The 20056-nt window shown below is 51.6% G+C and overlaps 1 protein-coding gene across 4 annotated transcripts in view; it reads left to right on the forward strand.

Moving 5' to 3' along the window:
* SSBP3 (single stranded DNA binding protein 3) overlaps window positions 1-20056 on the forward strand; it is a 155268-nt gene that overhangs the window by 115761 nt on the left and 19451 nt on the right. For 2 of the 4 annotated variants that reach the window (XM_081055733.1, XM_081055734.1), the window contains exons 6-8: window positions 14748-14828; window positions 15740-15799; window positions 19939-20005. In XM_081055733.1, coding sequence (XP_080911859.1) covers window positions 14748-14828; window positions 15740-15799; window positions 19939-20005 — 208 coding nt within the window. The remainder of the gene's footprint in view (window positions 1-14747; window positions 14829-15739; window positions 15800-19938; window positions 20006-20056) is intronic. The other 2 variants (XM_081055736.1, XM_081055735.1) reach the window with 1 other exon arrangement.

Consider the following 20056-nt stretch of genomic DNA (forward strand, 5'->3'; position numbering starts at 1 on the left):
AGGCTTGGGAAGAATTAAACCACCTTGTTTTGTGGTTTTCAAAGCCTACAACTGGAGGGATTTGATGATTGGGAACCCGGATCCCCATCTGACAGATGGTGAGTCTGAGGCTGGAACCTAAACCATGTGAGACCTGGGCAGGCTGGTTGAGTATCCCTTAGCCCATGGGCCGAGCGTGGTCTTTTAAGGGCACAGTGACCTCCCTGTCTCCCGGCCCTAGTGAGCACTACGGACTAAGGAGGCAGCCACTGACCTCAGGGAGGGATTACCTGGAGGGGTGAGTGCCATGAGGCAGGCAAAAGGAGCAGCCAGCCTGGCCTGGGGGACGTCTGGGAAAGCTCCCCCCAGGAGCTGACATTTGAGCTGAGGCCTGGGCAGGAGGCCTTTGCCAGTGGGGGGAGGGGGAGCAGGGTGCCAGGACAGGGATGTGAAAGGGCAAGTTTAGGATGGCAGGAGGCCTGGATGGCTGGGCCAAGGTGTGTGGGGATTGGGTGGGGGGGCGGGATCGGGGGCAGATCCAGGTGAGCCATGAATTAGACACACAAAAGACTTCAACTTGAAGACAAAGGGGAGCTGTGGAAGGTTACTAAGAAGGGGAGTGACATGGTCCCAGGCAAGGGCTCGCAGCAGGCTGGCCAATGGAAGGTTTGGAATGTGGGCTGTGGTCTCTTTGGGAGGTGGCCAGGGCCTGAGCTGGGGTGGTGACTGGGTGGCCGGTGCTTCCCTGCCAGAGCCTGGTGGCCCCTCACTGGATGTTGGAGCTGGGTAGGAAGCAGAGCCAGGAGGAGACCTCGGGTTCTGGCTGGCATTGGACCATTGCGAGGTAGGGGCTGTGGTGGTGAGAGGCTGTTTAAGCTGCATGTTGGACCCCTATGTGGTCCTGTGGCCGCCCAGCCTAGCTTTCCCTGCAGCCCCAGCCAGTGCTCTCTGGCCCTAAAGTGGAACTGTCTTGACCCCCTCTTAGAGTTGCTGGAGGAAATTAGAAAAGGCATCCCCCTTCTGTGATTTCGTTTGACTCTGTAAGGCGGGCCTGAGAACTAATAGCATTCTTGTCGTACGGGTGAGGAAAGCGATGTTCAAATTGGCAGGAGTTACTCAGGGAAGATAGGCCTGGACAGCACTGTGGAATCCAGAGCTTCTTGGGGAACCCCCTGTATGTTGGGGAGCAAGTCCCCTCCCTTTCTGGGCCCCACTCTCTGACTCCAGCCCTTTGCCCTGTCTGCTTTCCTAAGGGCAGAGGGCGTCTGGTAGATGGGCTGGCCTGTATCTGTGAGGGATAGACAGAGGTGCTGTGTCAGGGGTGATTGGGGACTGAAGCACCCCCCTTCACCACCCTTGCTCTGCTGTCTGCCTCCAGACTGACAGAAGGCAGGGTCAGCCCTGCTGAGAAGGATTAGAGAGGAAGGGGCACCCCAACTGCTGTTCATCCCCAGCCCCCACCTGTTCCAAGCTGACTAGGCCCCATGGTGGTGGCAGCCCCCTCCTCTGGTTACTGTGAGGAAGCCAGCTGTTGGCTTTAAGCCTGAAGACCCCTGCCCTGGGAGTTAGGCACCGTGGTGTGAGTCAAGCCCTGCTGCCAAACTGCTGTGTGTCCTTAGGGAGCCATCCTCCTGTTGTGGGCCTTAGTTTACTCATCTGTCCAGTGAGGGGTGCTCCAAAGGGCTTTATAAACCCCTGGCCACGCTGAAGCACTGTGGTCTTGGCTGGTCCTGTCCTCCCGCCACTGGATCTCCCCCAACAATTGCCTGGCTGATGTGGAAAGGCCAGGACAGGAGACTGGGAAAAAAATCCTTTCTTTCTTGCCAACACCACCTCCACAAAGGTCAAGCTGTGCTCCTGCCCCGCCCGGCAGCCAGCTTGGTGCCTAATGTCTGCCCAAGTGTCCAGATGACCGGCACTGGGCTCCTAGCAACAGTGGACAAAAGGTTACTCCTGACGTGCCAGGCTTCCTCGGCCCCCTCACCCTCCCTCCTAAAAAGGAAAAAAAAAAAGTTGCGGCCTTGACTGGCGTGTGTGCCTGTGTGCACGCGTATAGGCATGTTTGTGTCTGTACACTCGAGCCACCTCTCCCCACCTCCTAAAAAAACGTGAACTCCACATGTCGCGTCGTAACTCTCACTGATGAAATGGAAAGTTGAACATAAATCAATGTCTGCCGCCCTGTTAGCCATGCATCAGCAGTCAGGGCCTGGGAGATTTGCTCGGTAACAAAGCACCCAGCAGCTCCACGGGCCTCGGCTGCCCCCTAACGCAGAGCCAGCCCCACTCCAAGGAGCCCAGTGGGAGCTGCAGCCAGCTCCTGGCCACCTGCCTCTGTCTGCCCCTCTCTGCAAGAACTCCCCTCCCCTCTTTCTTCTCCCTTTTAGGTGAGATGAAGGGAGCATCTTTACAAAGACCCTTGGACCTTGGAGGCCTGGGCTGTGTTCTTGCTGCTGCTTCTTGCGCCCCGGAGACCCCAGCAGCCAGCCCCTGTCTCTGGGCCTCTTCTCCTGAGCTATAAGCTGTCTCCGGATCTCTGACTTTTATGGATCTGATACTCAAGGATAGGTGTCAGCCGCTGCCTTCACCTCTCGTTTATTAAGAGCTTGGGCTGGTTTATCCTTTTCCCCTTTAGACCTGGGTTTTTACTTTGGTTTCTCTTAGAATTGAATTTGTCCCCTGTGCCTGAGAGCTGCTCTGCTGTGGGTTGTCAGCATTCCCTGCACTGTGGCCACGCCTGATCCCCCACAGATTCTCCTGCCTTTTATCGGGGAGGGGTGTGGGGAGCTCCCTGTGTTTTTGTTTTGTCTCTTCATAGTTGGCTAAGGGGGTAGACCCTCCTCTGCTTCTGCCTCTACCTTTATTCTCTGCAAATCATGCTGAGGTTTTTCTCCTTTTAAAAAAAGGTCAAATTCCTCAGCCCTTGTAGCAGAAGAGGTTTGAGGAAGAAAATTCCAAAGGAATCCTGTAATAACACGCCTTGCATTATGTGGATCAGCATAGACCCCCTGAATAAGGTCACACCACCCTGAAGGGAAACTGCCCTTTGGGGAGTCTGGGCTGGGCCCGGGGCCAGGGTGCTTCGCTGGGGGTCAGGCATTCTTGCATGTCACTGAGTGCTAACTGTGAGGTGCTGTTCTAAGAGTTGGGGATTCAGCAGGGGACCCACAGTGTGGGTTCTGGGTGTGTGTCCTGTTTCTGCCTAAAATAACTCTCCTCGACCTTTCCCTGACAAGCTCCTCTGCCCCTCCAGCGCGTCTGCATGGCCTCTTCTGTGGGCTGCAGAATTCTCCCTCCCCTTCTCGAAGGCTCTTCAATCTCAGGTCAGTTTTATTCAAGAAGACCTTGACAAAGTCTTGCCCCAAGGTCAAAAAAGATATGCCCAAAGTGTGGATCTGATTGAATGCCTCTTCTCAGGTTAATTATAGTACCTGATCCCAAGAAATGTACTCTGGAGTTGTGGAAGAGGGCTAAGAGTTTGGAGACTTGCAGTCTGTGCTGAGGCCGTGGTTTTACCTGTCTGGGCCTCAGGTTTTCCTTCTGTAAAAGTCAACAGCATTGGAAGGAGTAGACACGGGAGCTGCAGTGGTAAGCAGAAGAGGCTTCTTCTGTCCCCTGGCCTCGGGGGTATCAGAAGCATTGAGGGTAGAAGAAATAAGGGGCCACTTGGAGGGCCAGACAACCCCTGTGGGACCATGAGGGTCTCTCAGTAAGGGCCGTGATTCCAGCTAAGACTGTCTCGGGTTGGGACGTGTTACGTGTTGCTAAATAAGGGGATAGCTCTCTGGGAATTGGGTAGTAGGAAGGCTCAGTCAAAGAAAGAGGTGGTTCCTGAAGGATTGCATGAGGCGGGGAAGATCCCGAGGCCTAGCTTGATGTGTCAGCAGCCTCCGTTTGGTGAGGGCCAGTGCTCTCAGTGTCTCAGTCCTGTAGCTCTGTGCGAGGAGGCAGGACGGCCCTCTTTACAGCTGAGGTCAGGGCGGTTCAGAGGGGATGACAGGCTCTGCTCCTGGCCCATGCATCTGGGGCTCTTCCAACAGCACCCACTGCACGGGGTGTGAGTGCCTTGTGCTTCTTCTGTGGAGGGCCAGGTTTCGTGGCCTGCTGTCCAGGTGACCATGGGCAGGCTTCTGAAACTGATTTCTGTCCAGAGTCCTGGTTCTTTTCGTCGCCCCATCCTGTTGCTTCTCTTTAGCTGAGAAAGGAAAACGAGATCTTGGGCCATTCCCTGAGCTTCGCAGGGAGGAAAACGCATGAGTATCCACCCAGTTACCCGGAGCCACAAAACTAAAGGGGAAAATCTTGGCCAACTTCCCTGTTCCCTCCACAGCCCTCTTCTGCTCAGGAGACGATCAGGGTTGAATTCCGGCATTCTGCCCTTGTGGCTCCCAGAGCCCTGCATCCCTGCCTCCTAACTGGATGTGATGAATCTTTACTTTTTGGAATTGTCTGTCGGAGCATGAAGGGACAGGCAGGAAGGCTGTGTGTGCCTGTGTCTGGAGAGCGTAAAGTAGAGCAGGAATTCTCTGGGTGGATGAGGTATTGCCTTTTTAGTATATGCCTCACCTTCACTGTGCTGTCGTGATTGACAGTAGAGGCTGAGCTCTGGCAAGAGGTGCTGCGGGGGCTGGCGGGCAGGAGCAGGACTACCCATTTTCAGAGCAAAAGGCGGTCTTTTCTGGGGGAAGACGACTTGGTTCTCTTGGCAAGGTAGGAGTCTTCTGCATGTGTTCCGAGGGAGTGGCATGGTTCTGGACCCTGGGTCCATCTCTACCTCCTCACCTGCACAGCAGGTCTCTGCTTCAGTGAGCAGAGGGGGGGAAGAGATATGCTATTTGAATCCTGGCCAGAAACGCATGTGGCTGGAACTGTCTGTGTATTGGAACCCCTTACCTGGCCCTTTGATTCCCAGCTCCTTTGCTAACATTGAAGATGGCTGGCTGTTTGGAGGTGCAGTGGGGCGCAGGTTGGATGGAAGGAAGCTGCACACAGACAGGAATCTAACAGGTGTCCTCACTCCATATGTTTTCAGCAAGAGAGAGGAATTAACACACCAGACGGCTATGAACTTAGTGTTTTCCAGTGACCATAAGTCTTGGTTTCTAACTTGAGAGAGGGCAAGGAAAGATCTTTGGAAAGGAACAGAATGGATATGTGATTCCCAAGAAGTCTAGATCTGATCGCCATTCATTGTACAAGCTCCCGAAGTTGAATGCCTTTGCTCCTTGGCCTGGAGGTCCCAGCCCCGGAGTCACCATCTTGTGTGTAAGGCCCTCCAGCACCATGCCCACCCCTACCTCTGCCATATAGATGCCAATCTCTCAGCCCAGAAGTCCCTTCCATTTCTTCTCTACCAAGAGGACGCCTCTTCATCCTGTCCATATGTGATTGTTCTGTAAATCACTGCCCCCTCGCTCCCTAGAGCCCCTGACACCTGCCCCTGTTGGAGGGCTGCTGTAGTAATAATTCCCTGGTGTCTCCAACTAGCCGGGGACCCTTCGGGGGAGGGCCAGAGTACTGCTTATTTGTGTGTCTCCAGCACATGGTGCACATGCACCCCTTTGCTGAGATGGCCCTGGAGAATTCCTCTGTGAAATCACGGCGTAGGAGAGGGTCAAACAGTATGAACCAGCCATGAGATCTCAGGACTAGAATTAAGCCCCCAGAATGTTTTGTGCTGGCGAGTGAGGGAAGAGCTTGTTCCCCAACACTGTGGAAAGAATGAAATTGGGGAGATGGTCAGCAAGGAGACGTTCTGGGACTGGCCGGCTGGACGTCAGTGCTGGTTTTTGTGTTCTAATGATGAAGCATCATTTTTTCCCAAGATCAATGGCCAAGAAAACCAGGCTCAGAGATTGGCCACATGACATGGTAGGAGAACCATAACTCCGGTTTGCTGACCCCTGGTCGGCGCTCATTCTGTTTGTCCTCAATGGGATAAATCTTGGCTTTGATAAATAATGTAATGTCAGTGGACTTCAGTCTTTTCGTTTATAAAATAGCGTTAATTTTTGCCTCATTTATCTTATGAGAGAGATGTGAGGTTAACAATCAGAAAATAGATGTAGTTTTGTTTTTCCTTGAGAACTTAAAAAGACTTTAATGTTTTCCCTCTTCAGTCTTGAAAACCATTACCTAGTTCAAGGGTCGGCAACCTTTTTCTGTGAAGGGCCAAACAGTACATATTTTAGGCTTTGTGGGCATCTGGTCTCTGTCACAATTGCCCAGGTTTGCCATTGTATCATGAAACCAGCCATGGACGGTACATGAATGAGTGTGGTTGTGTTCCAATAAAACTTTATTTACAAAAACAGATGGCAGGCCAGATGTGGCCCTGAGCCATAGTTGGCCAGCTCCCACTCTAGCGCAACGTGGTGGCCCTGCTCTTGGGGTCCTTGTGCTACAGCTGCCCCCAGCCTCCGCTCTGCATATGCAGTGTGCGTTCCAGGGGACCGAGCCTGGACCCCCACGTTCTAGGGCTCAGTCTTCCCCTCTGTGCACAGGGCTGGGGCAAGAAGCAAGGAGCAGTGTGTGGAAGAACTCCAAGTTAGGTCTTGGACGCCGCCTGTACTTTCATTTGCCATGTTTCCTCCTTTTGTTTGGGAAACCATCACCTGCTGATTCTGCGTCTCTGTCTCCGTGGGGCTAGCGTGCCTCATGACTCTTGAGCAAAACACTCCCTGAGTGCCTCCTGCAGGGTCTTGGTGGCCCACCCTGGGAAGCTAGACTCACAAGCGTGTGGCCCTCGGGCCCTCACTGGCTGCCCAGCACTGTCCCATGTCCTCAGAGAGGTGCAGGCAGAGGAGTCTGCTGGGGCCTTTGCTCAGTTGGAAATCAGTGAGTCTTGCTGATCTTTGCTCAGAGTGAACCTCAGTGGCTGTGAGGTTCCTGATGTCGCACAGAGTGACCCCAAAGGGGAGATGTGTATAGTTCTGCTCCCTCTAACTGGTGACTTCCCCACTGTCCCAGGAAGATGGACCACTTGTCAAATGTCTCCCTGGCAAACAAAACCCATTCCACTTGTCTAGTGCCCATGGAGGGTCACGATTGTTGTGGGCTCATCTAGGCAGTCAAGAGCCCCCTGACTGCGAGCTCTCTGGGGGCGGGGCTCAAGCCCTTGGCAGTTGTTCCCCAGTTGGGTGTGGCCCAGCCCCACCCCTGGGAACCTGCTGTGCGTGTGCCAGGCTTGCATTAGGTGGGCATGAAGATGGCTCAGGCTCCCTCCGCCCTCGAGTTGGTAATCTCAGTTCCAACTCCGGCCTATACGCCCCACATACAGACACACAAAGAAGCCTTGTCCCCCGAGGGGACAGATAGAAGCAGGATAGGAAGGCAACTATCCAAGCCACTGCTGAGTCGTTCCCATGGGTGGAAATGAGGAAATAACTTTTCCTCCCATGAACTGCATGTTAAAGGGAGGGGGAGTTTAAAGCTTGCCCTCCCTCATCCCACCAGGTGGTCAGCTTCCTGCTCTAGGGAAGATGTGGGTGGAGGCAGGCCCTGTTGACGGATTTGGGGTGTCAGCAGCACACAGGCACACCTTGGCCCTCTCCCCAGAATGGGTTTACAGCACTTTCCGTCAGCATTCGTGTCCAAGGAGCAAATTGGATTGTCTGTCGCATGCCTTTTACCATGTCTATAATTAATGTAATTTTATATTCACTCAATTAAGTGACACGCCCAACAGGCAGATTATAGGGGCCACCAGTAATGCAAGTCTTCCATCTCCCACTGCCAGTTGATAAAACCCGCCTCTTCAGCCTTGCCAGACCAGTGGCCAGTGTCCTCAGGAGTGGGGAGAGCCAGGGACATACGGAGTGGTTTTGTCTTATAGCGCCGTGAAACTTTCAAGTCCTCTTTCCCCAAAGGCTTTCAGCAAGACAAAAGGGAAATTTGGCCTAGATGGCAAGGAGGCTGAATTCTGTTTGGGTAGCGTTGGGCAGTTCACAAAGTTCTCTCACAGCTTTCCTGTGGGAAAAATGTCACCTGGACTCCTTGTCCACCGTATAGATGAGCAGCCCAAGGCCCAGGCTTACAAGGTGTGATCAAACAATACAGTGAATGTTTAAATAAATTTATTATAGTAAAAGACATATTACCATTAATTCCCCTCAAAATACCCCTCTCACTTTAAACACTTATCCCATCATTCTTGCCACTTTCTGAAGCAGTTCTGGAAGTCCTCTTTTGTGAGTGTCTGTATTTGCACTGTCGTGGCTGCCTCGATGTCCTGAATCATTTTGACTTTGGGGAAGAGCCAGAAGTCTCACAGTGCCAGATCTGGTGAAGAAGGTGGATGAGGACACACCACATGTTTTTGACAGAAATTGCTGTACCAGAAGCGATGTGTGACATGGAGCATTGTCATGATGGAGGATGATTTACAGCCCACTTTAAAACACACCTTCTCTCAACCGTAGCTCACACCTGACTGACTGCACCCAACAAGTTGAAACTTGTCACACACTGTTACTAAAGTTCGATGCGCCGCTTCCCGTATTAAAGATCCCTGCCTTTCCGTTGGATGGCACTCGGCAGCAGCACTCACCATATTGTTTGATCACAGTAGAAAGTCTCCATATCACACATCGTTTCTGGTGCGGCAATTTCTGTCAGATAAAAACATTACGGTGTATCCTCATCCACCTTATTCACCGGATCTGGCACCGTGTGACATCTGGCTCTTCCCCAAAGTCAAAATGACCATGAAAGGTAAACGTTTTGAATCAATTCAGGACATCAAGGCAGCAACAACAGTGCAACTAAAGACACTCATGAAAGAGGACTTCCAGAACTGCTTTCAGAAAGTGGCAAGAACAAAGGGATAGTGTGTTGGAAATGAGGGGGAATATTTTGAGGGGGATTAATGGTAATATGCCTTTTACTGTAATAAATTTTTAAAATTTAAACATTCACTGTAATTTTTTATCACACCTCATAGAAAGCAGGACTCCCACCTTTGTGGTTTAGATTTTGAGACCAATGCTCTCACCACTGGCCACCGCCTATCCTCGTTCATGCTCTCCCCCAGGCTCACCTCTGCACCCAAAAGCCTGGAATTAGATCTCATTTCTATTTCTCTCTGAGTCCATGATTTCTAGGCAGGTGAAAGCAGCTTTGGGGAGTGTGGCGTGGCATTTGGTGACGGAGAAGTGAGTTTTACAAATATGAAAGTTAGCACATAGCATTTATTCCTTTTCTCCTTCAAAAAAAAACACAACACTTTTTTTTTTTATCCTGTTGGTAGTAACTTTTTTTTCCTGATTCCTCGAATCCAAAGCTGTTAGATGTGCCCACCTAGGGCATGTTGACCTTGGCTATAGAGTCCACCTGCTGGCCAAGCTTCACTGCCCTTGAGGAGCCCATGAGGTACCCACAGATAAGGCAGAATGTCCTAAAAGGACACCCCATGTTTGGAAAGCAACCTGAATGGGTAGCAGGACAGGCTTCATGGAGGAGGATGTATGGGCTTTCAACAAGAAAGGAGGAGAACTTACGCTGAAGAGCAAGTCCAGTTCCTACTTTCCCTGTAAATGGGCAGTGAGTGGCTACTGGAGCGTGAGGCAAGGGGCCATGGAAGACGGGGGACCTTCTGTGTACCTATCGCTGTCAGCTGTACCACCTTCCTGCAATATTTGTAGAAAGTCCCCCATTTTCCTTATGAGGAAACTGGATTCACAGCATGTTCTGGAGGAGTTGGGGTTGGATGCCAGGTCTGTGGACTCGCGACGCCTTCCCCATCATGCTGCAAGCCCATCTTGCGAGGACGGCTTCAGGTGAAATACAGAGACTTGACTGGAGGCATAGGCGGGTCCGGCTGACGGTTCTGAAATGCTTTTCCGCAGGGGGCTCGATGTGCCGTGGGAACGCTCTGTTCCCTGCCTCATCAGTGCTGGCAGAGACTCTTCCACTAAACTTAGTGTGAGGCTCAGCAGTTGCCTCAGTCACACCCTTCGCAGAGCCTCCCCTGGCTAGTGCTAGACGTAACACTATCCAATGCTGAAATTACATGAAAAAGAATAAGAAGGAAGTGTGGGAATTATGTGTCTCCGGTCAGAAATCTTGGGAATGTCTGAGACAGAATGACAAATCTATTAACAGGGTCTGGGGCAGAGCGAAGGCCCAGACAGGAAGTGGGTATGTTTCCTGCTTCCTTTTCCCAGATTCAGTAGAGAGATTTTCCCGAATTGGATTCTTCCCCCCCCCCCCCCATAGGTCTCCTTGCCATCACCTCGGGGAGAGTGCGTTACATTGGAAAGAGTTCTGACCAGTCAAGGCACCCCAGTTTCTCTCTGCTCCTCGTGCTCTGCTTGTGGGCTTGTGGAATGGTGGACCAAGTATGACCTCCCTGGGCTCTAGAATCAGTCTTGGAGGCCTGGCTCCACCACTTACAAGCCATGCAATCCTGGGCGAGTGGCTTCACCTTTCTGAGCTTCAGTTCCTTGGCTATAAAATGGAGCAATTGAGAACCCTTAATGTAGGGAGCCAAGGATTACAGGAACTAATGCACTACGTGGGATGTGTGGCTCCGTTGTTACTACTGTAATTGTCCCCATTTCACTAATGAGAGAACAGAAGTGTGGTCAGTGGCGGTCAGCGTTGGAATCCACTTCTTTCCAAACCCTATTTCATGATCAAAAATGGATGGGAATGTAAAGTCATGAAGACAACTGTGAGGAGATACGGTTCAGCTAGGAACTAGGTCTCTGTGCCCTTGGACATCACATCTCTTTTCTCCCCTGTAAATGAAAGACGTTGGAAGACAGGATGGCAGGATCTGTCATGACTACCCAACAAACAGATGACTGACAGGCAGCTGTGCTTCTTCCTAAGCTTTTAGTAAGGACCCCCAAACCTAGTCTAACCCAATTCTGTGCACCTCAAATGTCTGCCCATCTCCATCTCCCCTGTGGCATGCTGGGAGCATTAATTAGGCTGCATCGGGAAAGAAGCCTCCCAGGTCTGTAAGGGAGATGGTCTCAATGGAGCTGGACAGACCCAGAGGCTTGTCCTGGCCAAGCAGGCTTCCAGATATGCCTACCATGTTTCCCCAAAATAAGACCGAGCCGGACAATCAGCTCTAATGCATCTTTTGGAACAAAAATTAATATAAGACTCTGTCTTGTTTTACTATGATATGAGACCCAGTCTTATATAATATTTTACTATAAGACCAGGTATAATATAATATAATGTAATGTAATGTAATATAATATGGCATAATACCGGGTTTTATGTTAATTTTTGCTCCAAAAGACGCATTAGAGCTGATTGTCCAGCTTGGTCTTATTTTCGGGAAAACGGTATTTTGGGTTCCTCAAAAGCTTTCAGCAAGTGGAAGCCAGGAAGGCCCCATGGGGAGTTGTCCTGAGTGGGAAAACTCCTCAGTGTTATCAGCATTAAGACCCCCCCCTTCGCTCACCTTCCACCTCACTCCCCTCCACCTGCCTGCCAATCTCTTAAGAGTTCAGGGATGCAAATCCCAACAAAGACCAAAATCTTCAAACAAGATCTTTTTTTTTTTTTTTTTTTTTTTTTGGTCTGCCTCTTCCGTAGCCTTTTGCTCGAGTGGGTAACAAATTAAAAGACTATAAAGTCTGTTTCTTCCAAACCTTCCTGTCAGTCTCTTGTCGAGAAGGCAGGCTGGAGAGAAGACCACTGTTTTGTGGCAGCTTCCTCCAACATGGGGCCCTGTTGTCTGCTCCTGAGAAGGTGCCGAGCACGCAGGGTCTGTTCCTCTGCTGTTGTGTACAGTCTTGGGATAGAGTGCAGACACAGGTGTGATGGAGAACTCTAGGCTGAGTGGACATGGCAGAGACACAGAGGACAGAGCTTTGGATGGATGTGGGTAACCCCGTGGGGAACTGGTAGGCTTCTGGCTCCATGGGAAAGTACTGGGGGCCATGGTGGGAGGTGCAGAAGCAGAGCCCAGTCAGCACCTGACTGCGGGTAGGAGAGCAGCCACTGACTGGTATGTGCCCTGGGGAGGTGAATGCTAAACTTGATCTTCCCCTGTGTGGCGATTGTGGTGAGATTTTCTCTCTGGGTAACCAGCTGGTCAGGACCAGGGTTCCCTTCAGTATTTTGAATCCCAGCTCCAAGTCCAAGGGGAGACTTCTGAGCTGCTGTTCCCTCCCCAGACTTGAACAGCCCACTCCCCACAGCCCAGAAAAGTTGCCAGGGCTGGGGTCTCATGGACTGGTATGCTCCTGGTCCTTACTACTCATCAGACGTTTGTCTTGATGAGGCAAGACAGGGAGGCAGCTGCATTGAGGCAGATTTGTGCCACATCCACTCATTGAGGGACCAAGGCCGACGGGGAGCCTCTGAGGGAGATGCAGAGGTGAAACACATGCACCAGCCCTGCCCTCTGAACCTCGGGGGGCCCAAGAGACAGCTGGGAACGGCGCCAGAGCCCTGTTGACTTGGAGCATTGGCCCTCAGTGAGGACTGTTGTCGATTGAGGCCCCCTCTTGGTGTCAGATACTTTTGGGTGCTTTATTTATGTTTTCAATCATTACTCATGGAGCCAGCCACTACTAACCTCCCCTGGCTAGCGTTGCACAGGTGTGAGGGACCTGCCCAAACCTACACTGCACTTCCTGAGGAAGCATTGGATGTCCCAGGGAGGGCGATGAAGGATTAGGAGGTAGGAGGTGCTCTCTTCTTGCCCGAAGCTGAGGAACCCACGGAAGACCTTTTGCCCGCTCTTGGCAACTGGACCTCACCCTTGAACCCTCCTCCATTCTTTTCCTTTTTCCTTTTTTGGGGTTTGGCTTCGAATTATCTTATTTTGTTTACATTGCACCCAAGTTTCATGGTACAAAAGACTTGCAGGTGCAAGTATGTCCCGCCTTCATTAACTTCCCCTCCCTTTTTAATTTATGTGATTTCAATTTTCCTTCCCTGTACTGTTAATTAGGGGACCCTCTAATCAGTGCCATTATCACAGTGGTATTCATGTTTAGGAAAGCCGCTAAACAAATGCTTGCAAAATTGCTAAATGGCTAATTAATGTCTGTTAATTAAGAAAATTGCTCATGGTAACAAACCATGCCGTTGCTGGCAGCCGCTAGAAAGACACACACTTGTTGAAATTAGTAGCGTGGCAGGTAGGGGAACATCTGCTCCTCGGAGCTTTCCGGAAGTGAGCAGCCCCTCGCTTGCCCATGAAACTCCAGGCCTGTCCTTCATGGCGCCTCCAGGTTCCTGTAAGGGCCCCTCCGTCTTTCTCTGCTCAACGCTTCTCTGGGTCTCCTCACCCGCCAGTTCTAGCCCATTCTCCTGCCCCCTCCCCAGCTCTGGGCTGTGCTTCCTGAGCAGGCGGGAGGCTGAGCAGCCCGGCTCTGAGGGAGAAGACTAAGAAAACCCTACCTGCTCTCTCAAAGATTCTCTCTCCCTCTCTTTTTTAATGTAACCACACCCATTTCCCATGCATGTTTCGAATATTTCTCAAAGGCAACTTCCAAGGGTAAACGACACGGTCATGGGTGATGAAGAGTGAATTAGGTCGTACTCATCACCAGCACCAGTGTCCAGCTTCCCACGTGGGCAGGAAGATGCTGTAACTATGACCTGCAGTAGGAAATACATTTGACATTGTGACCCAGTCAACACAGACACGTATTTTTACACACGAAATAGAGGTTAATTAAAAATATTTGCCTTAAAACACACAAAACTCTCCGATATTTTCTATTCTATTTTCTTTTGTTGTTGTTCTGTTCCAGGTTTTTAAAAAACAATGGTTGCAACCCACTAACATGAGTCCACCACCCACTAATGGGTTGCAACCCCCAGTTTGACCAGCACCTTGGTTTAAGTGAATTCATCTGCCTGTTTCTTCTGGGGGGAGTTGAGGTCAGCATTGCCCAGGGCTTCAGGAGTCAGCTAGGAACCATGGGTGGTTCACCACTGACTGGAGCAGAAAGCACAACCGCCTGCACCACGCACCCAGCAGTCAGGGGTCTGCAGCCCCATCCCCCACTCCCCTGCACACACCCGCTCCAGCTCTGGGCTACACGGGTTGAGGCGGGCCTTGGACCCATCATGCTTCTCTTCCTGGCTCCACCATTTACCATTGTGTGGCTGTGGCCAAGTCCCCTCGTCCCTTGCTACTCAGTTTCCTCATTGGTAAAAATAGGAATGAGAAACCTCACCTCTCGGGCCATTTTCAAGTGGAGGTGAATTAATTAACGCACTGAGAGGGCGCTCAGTAACCGTTTCTTCCTCTCATTTCCCCATTTGTTCAGTCTCTGGCACCACCCTGCTCCACTCCTCCTGCCTGTTCTCGTTCATCCATCAGTAGACTGGTCTCTAGGTACCTGTGACCTGTCTCTGTGCCCCCAGACTGGGAGCTCCTCGAAGGCAGGGCCTCTTCCATGTCTTGCAGACTGGGTCAGTTTCTACGCGTCACTGTGCTCTCTGAGCCCATCTCAACCAACGTATTTAACATGGCAAACTCCGCTCCCTCACTAGCCGGTGGCCAGTCCCCCGCTCCTGCGTGCTTTGACAAAGGAGCTTGATTTGATTTTTCATTCCTGTAAATCCCCATGAAGGTGTTTATCAGCTTCTCTCCCTCCCGCTCGCTGTTTTCTGCCGATGAGCCGGCGACCTAGGCAGCAGCTCACACCTCCCCGCCAACCAGAGCCCGCCGCCCGCACGCCCGCCACCCGCCCTTTGTTTTGGTTTAATTTTTGTTCTTTTAAGCTTCCGCGCTTCTCCATGTGCTGTGATCTATAACCTGCCTCTACTGTCTGGCCTCACAGGGTCCTCCGGGGTCACAGCCCTCGCCGCACGCACAGCCTCCACCCCACAATCCCAGCAGCATGATGGGACCCCACAGTCAGGTAACGCACTTGGCTTGCCCGCCCGCCGGGGGGCACGGGGCACCAGAAGGACAGAGCCAGCAGAGGAAAAACAAAAATCAAAACGTGCTCTCTCCATTGCCTTCAAGTCTTGATTGACAAATGAAGTGTTTTTGAAAAAAAATACATATTTCTAAGGAGAGTCTTCGTTCCTTGGATATCACACCCAGCTTGGATATAAAACCAAGAGAAAAGAAAAAACATTTCTGTGACCTTGTCAGCGGCCTTTGCGTTTTTGTTTTTTCCTCTCTCACTTTTGGTTTGGTTTTTTGAGTTTGGTTAACCATTCATTTGTAACTGAAGCTGCATCTCTAGCCTTTTCTTTGTGCACTCTTGCTGCTGAGAAAGCTTTCCTGCCCATTCCCTGCATTAAGCTAGGGAGCCCGCTGTCCCCTTCCCGTTTTCATTGTATTCCCCCCTCCAATCCTTGCTCCCTTCCCCACTCCCTTCATCAGTGGTTTCTGTGTGTGTGTGTGTGTGTGCACGCGTATGTGTGCGCGTGAGCACATGTCCAGCTTTGTCTGCACACCCTGGGCATTGTCTGTATAGGGCCCTTTTCTGATTCTTTGATTTGCCCTCCTGAGAGCAGACGTTTCCCTCCTTTGCCCCACATTGATGTCACTGCTCTTCCACATCCTGTGCAAAGTCTCAACTGCTGCCCCGTCACCCAAAGTTGATCTCCGGGAAGAGGTGCAGAGTCCCATGTGTTGCGGCATCTGTTGTTCCCTCTGCCCAAAGGAAGTTTTGCCCGGAGGGAAGAGGCTACTGGGAGAAAGAGAGTTTAAAATATCACTAGTTGGTAACAAAACTGGACTTTGTGGAGTGGAGTGCATTTGTGTTTGTCACTGTGCAAGAGCACAGGCTGTCATTGAACTAATTCCCTGTAATTACAGCCTTTTATGTCACCACGATATGCAGGCGGCCCCAGGCCCCCGATCAGAATGGGAAACCAGGTACTGTACCTTTTCATGTTCTCTCTCTCCTCACTCCGCTACCCTTGACCCCAGTTGGATTTTGGCTCACATCAAAGTGTGGGGGAAAGATTGGGAGGTGGAGGGACAAGTGAGTCCCCAGGGAGGGCCCTGTGTCTACTCTGTGCCCATGGTGCAGCCCCCTGCCAGCATTTCACCTGCTTCTCCTGCGAGGCTTGAGGCAGCGGTTCTGGAGCTTGGAGGGCAGGCCAGGGTGGGAATGCAGGGTCTCCGCTATTCTAGAGAAGGTGGTAATACCCCTGCCCCCCCCCCCCTTCCAGGCCCTTCTTGGAAAAGGGTCTTCCTCCTTAATGAAGTTAATTGACAACGTGCATTTTTTCCTGGAAGCTTTTGAGAATTGCCAAGGCTGGTAAATAGAATCCTGCTATTAAGGGGAGAAATGGCCCGTAGGAATGCTTAGATCAGGAGCCTGGAGGCAGCGGAGCAGGGCATTTTGGAGTTTTTCAGCAATGTCTGCCTGCTTTCCAGACCCAACTCAAAACAAGAAAGGATCTGTTCGTGTAATTAGAAAAGTGGTCTGCTTACGGGGGAGAGCTTTTCAGCCTGGGGTCGTGTGCCTTGTGCTAGCCCGTTAGGGTCGGCAGTTCTAGGTGGTCTGAAGAATTGGCCCCCACCCTCCCCTGTCCAGCCCATCCAGGGCCAGGAGGGGAGCTGGTGAGATACAGATGAATATCCTCTTTTGAGGATAGACAGACTTAAAAGAAACTTCAGGGAAATTTCTTTTTAATGCCAAAGTATTTTTTTATACATATTTTGAATGACCTTGCAAAAGCCTTCCAAAAAATCTGACAGCAACGCCAGTGCATCCAGCCCTTATTGCCTTTGGAGCTGGGAGTTCATTCATCAACTAAATTGGCGTTCTCTATGATTCGTTCTCTGTGATTCCTTCCGTTCTCAAGGCTCCGCAAGAAAGCCCCTGAATGAGACAATACAGGGAGTACAGTGAGAAGCTCATAGCCAGGGGCCTCCGATTTTGAGTTAAATTACCTATCAGGTTTCCACTTTTTTTCCCTCCGAAAGTCCTTTGTTTCTTATTTTCTCTGACATGAGGGGGACAAATTTGGACACGAAGAATTAGAGACTCAGCTTTCTGAGCAAGGAAGGATCTGTGGCTACATCACAGATGAGGAAACAGAAGGTCAAAGTGGAAGAGTGATTTCCCAAAGTCTCCCAGTGAGCTGGGCTCGAATCTATTTCCAGCTCCCGGACCAGTGCTGTGCTGTTTCCTCTCCATCTCACCCATTCAGTTAGCTTTCCTAGTTGTGAAAGTGTGGCCCCTGCCTTTGTGTTTAACTTGTCACCAAGTGGATCACCTTTGCCATCATGCTCATGGGCCACAGCAGCAACTTGCCCTCCTGCTCATCCAGGGGCTCTTCTTGGCCTGAATAGGCCTCTGCCCCAGGGAGAGAACAGATGCTTCCTTATCACAGTTGTGGTCCTTCTTCCAGCAATTAAGAAACACTCGAGGAAGCATGTATGTTTCTATTTATCAATTAGATATAAGCAAGTACCCAAGAGAGCAAATGGAGAATAAATCTTCATCTGCACCTCGTATTGCAAACTGATCTTCCCAACTCCTGTCAGAAAGTGACACTGATTTTCCAGTTTCCTGTGAACTCAAGCAATTTTTGTCCTCCAAGGAGGATGTGCCCCTTTCACAGCTATTATCCCTGGGGGTTTCTTGGACTGAGCCTCCGTTGGGGCTGCCAATCAAACAGAAGCCCCTGCCACCTTCCTCCGGGGTCGTGGAGGAAGCAGAGGCAGCAGGACTTGCCTTCCTGGATTAGGGCGATCAGAAGGGCACTCGGGTACAATATGCTGACAGTCGCTGACTTGGCCTGGAAGTCTTGTAAGGCCAGCCTCCTACCTGCCATCCTGGCTGAGGTTTGGGGCTGTGTAGGGAACATTGCTGTGTTTCAAGCAAGGGTGGCTGGGTTGGTGGTGAACTGTGGGGTTCAGCCGGATTTAGGAGAGGAGCACTAGAATGCAGGGCTGTCAGGAAGTCCTTCCGTCACGTCCCAGCTTAGCCCCACTGAATGAGCGTGCGTACGCTGCTGGGATGTGTCCGTTCCCTGGGCAGACACTTCGGCACCTGCCCCGTGGTGCTGTAGGAGAGGCTTTGGCCTGCTTCTGGGAGCCCGTGGGATAGCCTCTTGCCTTCCCTGCGGGTCCCGAGATGTGTGCATGGCACATGCTTGCAGTCCCATTGTGAACTGTTATTTTTCTTCTTTCTTACATTTGAGGGCTTCAGCCTGCTCAGTGCAGGACACTTTTATGTCGGTCATTGCATACCTTCCTTCCTTTGTAGAGGAGGCCCAGACTGCCCTGTCTCATCTCAGGTTCACCCCAATGAGGGAAGTGTCTCCCAGGCCCCCTCTGAGCCTCTGGGCAGCCCATCTCTGCTCTTGTGTCCCGTCATGCAGCAGGCTTTGGGGAGCCCTAGGGGGGCTTCCCGTAAGAACTGGTGGTCAGCATGGGGCTACGTGGAAAGGGAGCAATTGTCCAGCCTCTATGGCTGCTCTGTCTACTTCAGCATCCTGGGATCCCCCAAACCAAATGGCCTCAGATGCAGATTTTCCTGTATCCTCGCAGAAGCCTATAACCAGCCCAATCCCAAGTGGCACAAACAAGCCAAGTGATTCAGAGCTTGGGAACTTGGAGAGGAAGCAGGGCTGGGAGAAAGTGAGAGGTTGGAACAGGTAAAACCCAGGGGCTGAAGAGACAGACCCTGAGCCCCCCAGGCAGGTGGAAAGAGCAGGTGCCAAATGCCACTTCTTGAACATCAAGTACTCCCCAGGCTTATGTGACCCTCCCCCAAGCCTTCCCCCACCCACCCACACCCCATTCTTTTTTTTTCCTTTTTTTTTAAATTGAAGTTTATTGGGGTGACAATTGTTAGTAAATTTACATAGATTTCAGGTGTACAATTCTGTATTACATCATCTATAAATCCCATTGCCACACCCCATTCTAAAGCGTGAGGACTTACTTGTCCCTTTGCTTCCCACCACCTCATCCTAAAACCGGTTTGGAGTTCACCACTTGGCTCCCCATTCAGCCAAGCCTACAGCTGTGAGCGGGATGGGGGTGAGGGTCCCCATTCCAGGTGCCCGGCCTCAGAAGCACTGCACCTGCAGATGGAAAAGGGTGACCAGCTTTCCCAAAGGCTTTTCCTCTCCAAGGCAAAGGCCCATGTTTAGTCCTAAGGTACGGGGTTCTAGAAGTACACTTCTTGCCCCAGCTCAGCTTCTCTCTCTTCGGATGGCAGCTAAAATAACTTGTCCCAAGTAAAGCACTTTTAATAGATTTTCACAGCAGGTGTGCCAAGCATTCACTCAGGAAACCTGTGGCACCCTGTCCTCACCTTAGTCGTAAACCTCCCAGTATCTGCCACTTGCATCAGGCTTTAGGTAGCAGGTTCTCATTCAGCACCCTGCTCGCTGTCCTAGAGGCCCCCTTTTTATCCCCCAGGGGAAGGTGACATTTCTTGTGAGGGAATCAGGAGTCCCGAGCGCTCATCCTGGCTCTCCCCGAAGGTGTCTGGGGGTGCTGGGCCTCATTTTCTCTTATCTCAGTCTCAGAGACTGCCTCCTCCCCTGTTCCCCTTGAAAAATGACCTCCTATTGTGATAGGGTTTTTAACTAGTGGGTCTCGCGGTTCCCCACGGTGTGGTGGTGGGGATAAAATAAGTTACATCTCCATGAGGCAAAGGAAAGACAGGGTTTGGCTTAAATCTCAGTGTCTGGGGTTTGGTGGTAAGAGGGAGGGGGCACTACTGCCTTTGAGGGGTGTGTGGCAGGCAGCGCAGCCAGAGCATGACCAGGCTCTGGCAGGTACACAAACCCACAAAGACGGCAGGGTGGGGCAATGGTTCCTCCCCCACAGATGAATCCCTCACCCACCCATGCCGCAGTTTTCGCTAACGCCAGCTCAAGCTGACTGCCACCCTCAGGGGACCTTCTCCCAGCTGGCAAGCAGCAGGAATGGTCTTGGGGAGGCCATGAATGGCCCGCTAGGGAGCTGGGGCAGGCAGACGTGTCGCCCTCTGTTCCGCAGCCCCGGGGAGCAGCCGCTCAGCTCATGTCTCACATCTGTTTCAGCCTCCAGGAGGAGTTCCTGGAACACAGCCACTGCTGCCCAATTCCATGGATCCTACACGACAACAAGGTCTAGAGGGCGGGGTGGGCTGCCTGGGGTGCGTAGAGTCGGGAGGGGCTC

This window comes from Rhinolophus hipposideros (assembly GCF_964194185.1).
Source record: "Rhinolophus hipposideros genome assembly, chromosome: 8".
Lineage (NCBI taxonomy): Eukaryota > Metazoa > Chordata > Mammalia > Chiroptera > Rhinolophidae > Rhinolophus > Rhinolophus hipposideros.